The sequence below is a fragment of the Chaetura pelagica genome, unplaced genomic scaffold (assembly GCF_000747805.2).
Source record: "Chaetura pelagica isolate M959 unplaced genomic scaffold, ChaPel_1.0 scaffold493, whole genome shotgun sequence".
In the NCBI taxonomy this organism is placed as follows: Eukaryota; Metazoa; Chordata; class Aves; order Apodiformes; family Apodidae; genus Chaetura; species Chaetura pelagica.
This window is the reverse complement of record NW_009952696.1, coordinates 1,004,939-1,015,661: the sequence shown is the minus strand read 5'-3', so window position 1 is coordinate 1,015,661 and position 10,723 is coordinate 1,004,939. Positions and strand designations below refer to the sequence as shown.

Sequence of the window (10,723 nt, the reverse complement as noted above, 5' to 3'; positions counted from 1 at the left end):
GGGGAGGGCGCCTGGGCGGCCGCGCTGCGCCAGCTCCGCGGGAAGGGGAGGCCGGGCCGGGCTGCGGGGGGGCCGAGCCCCGCGCTGGGCGGGCTCTTACCCGTCTCTCTTGTGATTCCTGCCTAGGGAGCAGCGACGACGCTGGATGAGAAGATTGAGAAAGTGAGGCAGAAAAGAAAGTTCCAGGTCTGGCCCTTTCTTCTCATTAGTGAAGACTGGTGTGGGTTTGGCCTTCTACTGAGTCAACTTCACAGACAGGGACTCTGAAGGTGTCCTGAGGTGCAGGGCTCAGGCTACAGCTCTTCACCTCGGTGTGCAGCCACACCTGATGCTTGCTGAACTGATGGGAATGCATACTTGTTAATGCTTAAGGTTATGTAAAACACAGCCCCGTGAATAATAACAGAGTAATAACAACAAACAAAACTTCACAAGGGATTTTTTTCCTGTCTTTTAGAGCTTTTTTCTTAAAAATCCTTTTCTAGGAAAAAGAAGCTAAACAAGCAAAAGTGAGAGATGAAGATGCAGAGACTGAGGATAAACATGCTAAAAAGGAGTGTGATGATTTCAGTAGGGATGAAGATGTGGAGTCTCAGTATTCAATGGATGATGAAACTATCTTCACAAAAGCAGGTATTAGCAGTACATAGAGACAGGAGCAAAAATCTGACAGACTGTTCGCTCACCTGAGAAAAGTCTGTAGTGAAATCTTGCTGGGATTGGGCAAGAAACTCTTATTTTTTCTTGTCTTCTGTTACATTCCTTCTGATTTTGGCCAAACTTATTTTGAATGGTAGCCATAGCACTTTAATTGAACTTATCCCCAAGGAAGGATATTTGCTTGGCATTTTACTCCATTGCATGCCTGTACTAATTTCTGAGGTTTCTCCCTCAGTAGCTCATTCAGAGCAAAAAGTGTGACATGAAGGTAGTTGCCATATCTTGTTACGTGTTTGGCTGTGCTTGTTAACTCTGCCACATTTCTCTTTCTGTGCAGATAAAGTGACAGTGAAGGAACGGAGAAGATCAAAAAAAGGAGAAATGGTAAGTGTTGGACAGAATGATACCAGTCATTCCCCAGTATGTACTCTGGAGAAATTTGACTTTGATTACCAAACTTCAGCTCAGAAAGCAGCCCTGAGCCCTAAGATAGTATGTTGTGTTGCTGCCTGTGTTGTTTCAGTTTTGTTGTTGCTGTTTCTAGGAAGCAGAGAGCTTTTTTGAAGATGCCTCTCAATATGATGATAACTTGTCATTCCAGGACATGAATCTTTCACGACCTTTACTGAAGGTACTTGCCTAGCTTAGTTATTGCATATGTCACTGAAGAACATTGTACAGCCTCCCCTCTGCCAATCAGACCTGTCCAATTTCTCTTCTCTTTGCAGTTTCTCTGAAAAACAGATTGTGTGGGAGCTAGTGTGATAGTCCTTTAGGAGTTGTTATTCCCATTATTTGGATATGTGTTTCAGGTTGTTCCCATTGCCTCTGGTCCTGTCACTGGACACCACTGAAAAGAGCCTGTCTTCATTCTCTTTCCACCCTACCTTTGGGTATTTATATACATGGATAAGATCCTCCCCAAGTCTTTCCTAGGCTGAACAGTCCCAGCTCTGTCAGCCTTTCCTCACATGTGAGGTGCCTCACTCCCTTCATAATCTTTGTGTCCCTTTGCTGGATTCTCTTCGGTGTGTCCATGTCTCTGTTGTACTGCTGAGCGCAGCACTGGGCACAGGGCTCCAGGTGTGGCCATACCAGAGACAGAATTTAATTGCTCCATCTCCTTTGTAGGCAATCACAGCTCTTGGTTTCAAGCAGCCAACCCCAATTCAGAAGGCTTGTATCCCAGTGGCTCTTCTGGGGAAGGACATTTGTGCCTGTGCTGCCACTGGGACAGGTAGGGGGTTGAGCAGGGCACAGGAAAAAAGGGGAGTTGGCTATTCACTATCATTAGTAATTCTTAATTTTCTTCTTTAGGTAAAACAGCTGCCTTCATCTTGCCTGTCCTCGAGCGCCTGATTTACAAACCTCGTCAGGCTCCAGTAACGCGGGTGTTGGTTCTAGTGCCAACACGAGAGCTGGGCATTCAGGTTCACTCTGTCACCAAACAGCTGGCACAGTTCAGCAGCGTCACCACTTGCCTTGCTGTAGGTGAGTGTTAAGTTGCTTATGTGAACTGTACAGCTCACTGTAAATAGCTGTATGGAATTGGGAATTCTGTGTTACAGACCTGTCAGGCTGTACAGTTATTGCAGGCATGCTTCTAGCAGGTGTGCAGTGTTTAAAATGTTGCTTTCCAGTACTGTGCTGTACCTTCAGTTTGTTGGTTTCTGAGAAAGAAAAGGTGAGGTTATTTCTAATTGTGAAGGTGATGTTCATCTGACTGGTTTTCCATCCCTCGTGCTCTGCTGCAGCCATTCAGGGAGTCAGCAGTCCACATTTGCTCTCCCTCAGGTGGCCTAGATGTGAAGACTCAGGAAGCAGCTCTGCGCTCTGGGCCAGACGTTCTTATCGCCACTCCTGGGCGACTGATTGACCATCTCCACAACTGCCCTTCTTTCCACCTGAGCAGCGTTGAGGTGCTGATTCTGGATGAAGCAGACAGGTAGGCTAAGCAGGACAGCAGTGAAAAATGAAGTGGTAGTTTTCTGCTTTCCTTTTCTCAGGCTTTGTGTTGCCCCAGTTTAAGTAATGCTTCTTAGCTAGAACCAGATGAAGCTGCCTTACCTTGCTCTTTTGCTCCTGTGTAGGATGCTGGATGAATATTTTGAGGAACAGATGAAAGAAATAATCAGGTTGTGCTCCAACCACCGCCAGACAATGCTTTTCTCTGCCACAATGACAGAGGAGGTAAAACAGGCTTCTGAGAAGCATATTAGGGCAGAAAGTTGAAGAGAAATTTGTAGTCTTTTCCCAGAGATTATGCGGATTTCTTTTCTTAACTTGTTTTGGTAGGTGAAAGATTTGGCTTCTGTTTCTCTGAAAAATCCCACCCGAATTTTTGTGAACAGCAACACAGATGTTGCCCCTTTCCTGCGGCAGGAATTCATCCGGATCAGGCCCAACCGTGAGGGGGACCGTGAGGCTATTGTATCAGGTTAGTGATGAGCAAAGAAAAGCTGGAATCAGTAGGTGACTATAAAGCGGGCTTCTGAGAAGGCTTTCTTTCAGCTCTACTGACACGAACCTTCCTGGATCATGTGATGCTTTTCACCCAGACGAAGAAGCAAGCTCACCGGATGCACATCCTGCTTGGGCTGATGGGTCTGCGGGTCGGGGAGCTTCATGGGAACCTCACTCAGACACAGCGGCTGGAAGCACTCAGGTATTAGCAGGCTTAGTTGGCAATCATAGGCAAAAAAGCAGTTAGGAGTCAAAAGCTTTAGGGCAGAAGTGGATTGCTGTACTCATTGCTAATGCATTTGCTGTCTCTGCTCAGGCGCTTTAAGGATGAGCAGATCGATATTCTGGTAGCTACAGATGTGGCCGCTCGTGGACTTGATATTGAAGGTGTGAAAACAGTGAGTATTTGCAGTGTTGAGCTTTTTAATGAGTCCTTTAAAGTTGTTTCCCTGCTAACAGTTACTGTTACAGGTAATCAATTTTACCATGCCTAACACCACCAAACACTATGTTCATCGAGTGGGTCGGACAGCAAGAGCAGGCAGGGCTGGTCGCTCGGTTTCACTTGTGGGTGAGGAAGAGCGCAAGATGCTGAAGGAAATAGTGAAGACTGCCAAAACACCAGTGAAAGCCAGAATCCTCCCCCAAGGTATGCACGTCATTGAGGTAAAAAGCAGGAGATCAGTACTCTAGGAATATCATGGTACAGAAGGACACTAAACAGGTGCTGAAAAACAAGATGGAATTTACATAAGCTGCTTCTGATGTTCACACTGTATTGTTTTCAGATGTCATCCTAAGATTTCGAGAGAAGATTGAGAATCTAGAGAAAGATGTGTATGCAGTTCTGTGTTTGGAGCGTGAGGAACGTGAGATGCAGCAGTCAGAAGCCCAGGTAAGTGGGTTTTTTTAAGGATTTTTTTTACCTTATTTTTTTTTAGCATCTGGAGGTTACCCAGTGTACGTAACCTGCCTATGTTAGAAAAGGAAGAGACAAGTATTTTTTAGCCACCATGAGCTCACTTCTGGCTTGAATTGTGTCAGATCAATAGGGCAAAGAAGCAGCTGGAGACAGGAAAACAAGAGACGGCAGGTGAGAGTTTGGAGCGGAGCTGGTTCCAGACCCGTGAGGAGAGGAAGAAAGAGAAATGTAAGTCATGACACTGCTGCCATGTTAAATTCCATAGCTGCAACTGGGCTCTGCTCTGTACCTTAAGAGTTTTTTATTCTGTGTTTTTCTTCATCACTGCAGTGGCTAAAGCTCTGCAGGAGTTTGACCTAGCATTACGAGGCAAAAAGAAAAGGAAGAAATTTATGCAGGACAGACAGAAAAAAGTCCAAATGACAGTGAGTACTCTTAAGGACAAGTGGGACCCTGGGTCAACTCTCCTGCTTTTTCCTTAGCAAAACCTCACATCACTGTAAACTTGCATTTTAACACCTTTCAGCCAGAGGAAAGGTCACAGTTTGAAATCTTGAAATCTCAAATGTATGCTGAGCGGCTGGCAAAGAGGAATCGCCGAGCAAAGCGAGCCAGGGCCTTGCCAGAAGAGGAACCAACAGCAGTGCCAGCAGGTGAGGACTTTTGTTTTACAGCTGACTTAGCTTATGGCACTTAGTTTGTTAGAAATAGGTAAACTAAAACAATTTGTATAGAGGATCTTTAGGGCTTTGAGCACCGTAGTCTAGTGGGAGGTGTCCCTGCCCAAGCAGGGGGGTTGCAACTATGTGATCTTGAAGGTCCCTTCCAACCCAAATCGTTCTCTGATTCTACGGTCTTGGAAGGAATGGCCACTAGTGGTGGCCAGGGTGTGTGTTGGCTTTTCCAGGTGTTTAGACTAATTGTCGTGGTCAAGGATGCTGGGCTCCAGTAAACAAGGCTGTGGCCTGCTCTCTACAGCCAATGTTCTGTTGTCTCTGTTGTAGGCCCCAAGCAGAAGAAAAAATTGTCAGTGTTTGATGAAGAGCTGACCAACACCAGCAGGAGGGCCCTGAAGCAGTACCGAGCCGGGTAATGTCTTAGCAGCAGGGCAGCCTTGAGTTGGTGGGATTGGTTTTGCATCTGTGGGCTTTCTCAGGAATGCTGACTGATATTGGGGGTAAAGCTGGGCAGACCAGAGAAGAGACTCTCGCAAAAAGTACCTGTGCTGTTGGTGTACTTCAGTTAATTTTTGTCTTCCCTCCACCCTCTTAAAAAAGCCCATCCTTTGAAGACCGAAAACGCTTGGGTATGGCTCAACACAGGAAAGGAGGAAGCTTCAAATCCAAGTCCAGGTATAGCTCCCTTTAATATCTTACTCAGTATTTTGTTCCTGCTTTATCTTTCCTCTTCCTGTGATAGTGTAAAGGCCCTTGCTAAAAGGTTTGCTGGTTCTGCAGTAGCTTTCCCTCCTACTGCAGGTCTGATGCTGAGGCAACCAATGATACTGCCCTTAATTAGCACACTTCTAGGCTTCTGCTTGGAAAAGCATTCCAAGAAAATGCTCACTGTTGTTCTTTATCTATCATTGAGAGTTGGATGGGTGGAATGCCACTTCAAGTATCTTCTCTTTCAGGTACAAGAGAAAGTAAGACCTGTTGGACACACTTATCTCCAGGGCCTGGATTTCTTTGTACGGCAAGGAGACAGCTTCAGTACAATTGAAGTTTTTCTTCAAGTTCTAGAAGAGCTTTGAGCTGTTTGTTAATACCAGAAGACCCTGTGTAAAAACATCTTCAGCAGCCCATACAATAAACTTTTTATTATATTTTTTCCTAAAAAGCTTGCTCTGCATATGTTAGAGATTTTTATCAGGGTTTTAGTTCATGTCAGTCATATTGTCATTAGGGCTGGAGAGTGCTTATTGCTTTGTTCATATACTTCTCTGATCTTGATTAATTAATATGCCTGAAAATTATTTCTGTGAGAAGCCTTGAGAACCTATTTCTGAAACAGGGAAAAATGTTTTCAAGCTACCTGTCACAAAGATGGCTTCAGAGATAAGTCACAGGGATTAAAACAGCCTCAAAGAGGCTACTCTGAAGAAAGGATTAGCCCCAAGGAGTGGGGGCAGATAGTGTCCTCTTAACTGGAAAGAAAACAGCTGTAAGCTGAGGCAAGACTACACCCAGAAGGCAGACTGGTTTACATTACTGTATGTCAGTAATGAGATTTGCTCATCCTGGCTTTTTTTTTTTTTTCAACTAGAAGCAATGCAGCTCCACCTATAAAGGTCAAGCAGGCAAACTGCAGACTAATAAGCAACAGCTTAATGCAGGGCAGCAGAGATATGGGCACCATTATACTTGTTGTGAATAAGCAGGGAGAATTCTGATCAGTAACCCATTCTTAATTTCTTAAAAATGTTTAACTCTTTGACTTTTTTACCATCTCATTTTTTTTTCCACTAGTCTTGCTAAATTTCATTGATCCATGTTAATTCCTACATGGAACATACATGAGGTGGCCCAGATGAATTGTGACTTCGGAGCTATCACTACAAATTGAGATCTTTGCTTCAAACCTGCTCTCCTCTTGGGGTGACCAAAGCACAGCAGTGAGAATTAACAGCTGCACTCCTGAGATAGACCAGTACAACAGTGACTCCAAGTACTGGACCTTCCAGCTTTATTAGAAAGAACAAGCTTTACAAGCAGCAGCTATAAAACATAGCAAAGTTCTGACAGGTGGTACTGCTCAGTATATTCTCTTACATCAGTCTTCTCACAGTTCAAAGGTACATTATAGAATATCTTATGGCCTTGGTGGACGCATGCCAGGTGGAGGGGGTCCTGGGAATAAAGAGAGTTGAATATTAAAGAGGAAAGAAAGAGCAAGGCTAAACCAGGACATTTTCCTCATGCTTGAAGTGGCACTAGGACCCTTTTCCTGGCACTGAGGCATTTATTGACAACCAGCACAGCTAGGGAGGCCTTGAAACATACCACCCTTCAAGTATTTTATGTTACGACTTCTTACAACTTCTAGGCATTTAAGATAACCTCAGCTCACCTCTCATTCCTGGGGGTGGTGGTCTCATGCCTGGTGGGGGCATTCCCATAGGAGCACCTCGGCCAGGTGGCATTCCCATTGGTGGGCCCATAGGTGGTCTCATGCCTGGAGGAGGTCCCATCATTCCTTAAACCAGAAAATGAACAAGCATGTAGATCCAGGGGAACACTCAAGGCACTGGTGGGTATCAAGATAACCCTCCATAATACCAGATCTTCATCACACTTGGATAAATACCTCTTTATCACCAATTTTGTCACATAACATTAGCTCCCTGCCCAACTCCACAGAGTAATTCCTACCTGGAGGAGGTGCTCCTCTACTCATGGGGGGGGGCGGCCCCCCCCGCCCTGGTGTGTACTGGGTGGGGGCTCCTGCTGTGCTGGCTGTGGCTGCTGCAGCTGCTGCTGCAACTGTTCCTCGGCCCTGAGGAGTCATCACCTGTCAACACAACCAACAGGGTCATGGAGACACAAGACATCTGCTTTACCTTAATAACTAAAAAACCCTCAAGGTTTAAATTATTACCTCTCCAGAAAGCTATGCCAGTCTCCTCCTAATGTATCAAATAAAGTTACAAACCTGTAACATAACTCCATCGATACATGAATTCTGTGCAAGAAGCTCTGCTTTTCAAGTCCCTTCTTCCATCTTACAAGACAAAGTCCCCAAGGGAATCTAGCACCAAAAAGTCTCACTAGGCCCAAAGTCCCTAGTAAAATTAACTAGGATTACAGGTTTTCCACTCCAGCAGTTTCTTGCATCACATTGGTACCAAGAATCGAAAACCACCTCAGAATATACCAGACAACTTTAACAGATCACAGCAGCTCACCTGTTGGGATGGTCCTCCCACCCCTCTGACAGGGCCAGCTAAGCCTGCTGGAGCCTGTGGCATGGGTGCTCCAGCTGGCACTCCCCTCCCTGCTGCTCTCCCAACGCCGGGTCCTCCAGCAGCTCCAGCAAGAGGTACCCGGGCAATTCCAGTCTGAAAACAAACACACACAAAAGTCAGATTTATCAAAACCAAAGTCCTCAGATCCTGGAGATGCCCAGGACCCTCCTCTGTCCAGTCAATGTGCAAGTGACCTAAGGGTTTAGAGTGAAATTTGTTGAACCTAGTCAACAGCATCTGGAAGGCTAGGACAATACAAGCAGCATTCTCCTGTAAGGAAGCAAATTTATCAGACATTCCCTTCCCTTTTCCTTAGCTCTGCACTCATTCTCCTTACATCTTTTGGTGGTGGCCCCTCAACTGTCATGGACACCAGGTTTTCTCCTCGCAGCAACACAAGGCCAAGGACCCTTTTCTCTTCCCGCTCTGGCTGCTTTGAATTTTTAGGTCTAGTGAGAAGAGAAAGAAAATATTGCAAAACAGAGAGGGAAAAAAAAAATAATCAATGCTGCTCTTTGAATGTGCAATAGAATATATACAATGAGGCTACTCCAGAGAGGAGAATCTGCTGTAAAACCCACATTTTGAAATGCCTCAAGCTAAGCACATAGAGAAGGCCAAACACAAGATGTGCATTTCTGGTTTTTCCCCCATGATGATTAACTGTTACAGTGCCTGCATCGGCACCACCTCAGGGTGTATTTCCGTTATTAGCAAAGAACTCAAACAAAGAGTTCCTTGAGCCTTAAGAGTCTGGGGATTTCACAAACCAGACTAAAACCATGACTATTTCTGCAGAAGCTGCAGCAGCCGCTGCCCTGCTGCTGCTGCCCGGCTCTGCGTGCTTTATGAACATCAAAATGGCACTTTAAAAGTTGAATATGATCCAAGTAACATGCAACTCCTTCACAGTTCCCAGCTCTTGTTGACAAAGCTTTTGTTTCTGTTATTAGCATTAGTAGCAGACTAACTTAATTAGCTAAATTACATTATTTGGTGGCAAGTTTTCCAGTACACCTCTACTAAACATGGCATAAAGTACATAGTAACATGGCATGAAGTAACATAGGCTGGCTGGTGGGCAAAAAAATAGAGGACAGGAAAGGAAGTCCAACAGAGGAGCTCTTCCTATCCAAAATGCTTAACCAGTAGGCGTACAAAATGAAGGGACAAGGATTGTTTTTCATTGTGGATTTCGTTATTCTTGAGGCACAAGAGCCAATCGCTGTCAAGAAAAACATGCTAAGATGGCAGATAGGCAAGAGGTGATATATTGAATGAAACCTGATTTCCAGGTACTCTTGCCCAGGCACAGGTGGAGCATCTGCCTGCTACCTCTTTCCATTCCTTACTTATTTCATAAAAGCTCAATTCCTAAGTATTATCCAGACAGTTGTAGAAGAGGCTTCTACCACATGCTCCCCCTGGAAATCTTTTTCATAGGGGAAATAAGAAGAACAAGGCTCCAGAGAGAGAGTTAATTGATTCCCCTAAGGAGAGCACAGCATGCACAGTACCAGTTAGTGTGAGATTGCCCAACATATGGCAGTGGCTGACCACTGCAGAATTTAATTGTATTTAGTGCCAGTGCAGTGACATCCAGTGCTTGACAGCTATCAAAGGGCTGGTTATATACTTTGCTACACTATTTTGATACGTGTTGTGCTATGACTTTTTCCTGCACTTCTTTTTAATATAACTTGTAATCTGATGAGATGGACTTGAATCGACTCTACGTAAAAGCATCTTCAGCGTGGAGCTGCGACCACCGGGGCTGCGGCTCCCGCCTGTGGGGCCGAGGAGGGGCCGGGGGGCTGCCCGGGGAGGGCGCGGGTCGCCGCTCCCGTGGGAGCCGAGGGGACCTGAGGCACAGAACGGACAGCACTTTGTCAGTGAAGATGTTCAGCGCCTTAGACTGGGTTTTGGCCCACGCCTCGTTAGCTGCTGATGGGCTGGCTGCTTTCAGCTCGCTTGACTGAGTAGAAGTAAAAAGGCAGCTCTCTCCTTTCACCTGTGGCTATCGATTTCTGTCCTCACGAAGCGATGGCCTCTGCCCGCCTCTGTTGGAATGTGCAAGAGGATAGTCCATTGACACAGGCTTAGTGTTTCACAGCCAAGCTGCAGCTGTGCAAGGCCTTTGGAAGAATGTAGGATCCTAGACACGGAGAATCTGAGCCACCTGGTTCTTGGATGTCGCTAGTGGAGTAGGTTTTCTTTGCTTGCTGTGTGAGGTAACATAGAAAGCTGTACTCAGGCTGGACTCTGCTGGCTGCTGCCCTCCTGTGCTGCTTGGCCGGGGGAGCTGCTCTGCATGCTTGTCCCGTTGGTCAGTCTGCTGACATCACTCCCACCTTTTGTTTGGCCTGTTGGTGCCACCTTCGGGAACTTGCTGAGAACTGACTAGGATGTTTGTCCCATCTACAGGTCTCAGAAGCTGACAACAATCATTTGATTGTTAACTGGGGGATTCTACCAGGCAGAATTTCTTTTTTACCCAATGTTCTTTCATTATTCTGATTTTCATTCTGTGTGCAGCACACTTTGTTCTCTATGCGTAATGAAGACAGTTTGTGAATAGGGAAATTCTGCTTAAAATGCTCTAGTTGTTTTAGCTTGCAGCTTCTCAGAAGGCTCTTGAGTAGTGTGTTACTGGTGGCTCTGCTGATTTCTCCCTGCCTAGCAGCTTCCCTTATGCCACTGCTTTGTATAGAGGA

At 45.7% G+C, this 10,723-nt stretch overlaps 2 protein-coding genes across 2 annotated transcripts; one reads left to right on the top strand and one right to left on the bottom strand.

The window, feature by feature from the left end:
- DDX27 (DEAD (Asp-Glu-Ala-Asp) box polypeptide 27) lies at positions 1-5,694 on the top strand (the record flags this gene model as incomplete). Its single annotated transcript, XM_009994037.1, has 20 exons — positions 1-55; positions 134-186; positions 486-633; positions 998-1,044; positions 1,205-1,291; positions 1,792-1,897; positions 1,978-2,151; positions 2,455-2,605; positions 2,751-2,850; positions 2,956-3,097; positions 3,172-3,325; positions 3,440-3,521; positions 3,595-3,772; positions 3,912-4,018; positions 4,168-4,273; positions 4,376-4,470; positions 4,572-4,698; positions 5,050-5,134; positions 5,323-5,397; positions 5,679-5,694. Coding segments are annotated over 20 exons (2,088 nt in total), but the record flags the coding sequence as incomplete, so codon positions are not given.
- Positions 5,695-6,720: 1,026 nt separating this feature from the next.
- On the bottom strand, positions 6,721-8,690 carry LOC104385570 (small nuclear ribonucleoprotein-associated protein B'). The gene is made up of 6 exons (XM_009994036.1): positions 8,680-8,690; positions 8,347-8,458; positions 7,950-8,102; positions 7,417-7,555; positions 7,115-7,240; positions 6,721-6,894 (listed from the first exon to the last, which is right to left on the bottom strand). The coding sequence occupies exons 1-6, from the start codon at positions 8,688-8,690 to the stop codon at positions 6,857-6,859; spliced, it is 579 nt and encodes a 192-aa protein (XP_009992338.1). The 3' UTR covers positions 6,721-6,856.
- Positions 8,691-10,723: the final 2,033 nt, after the last annotated feature.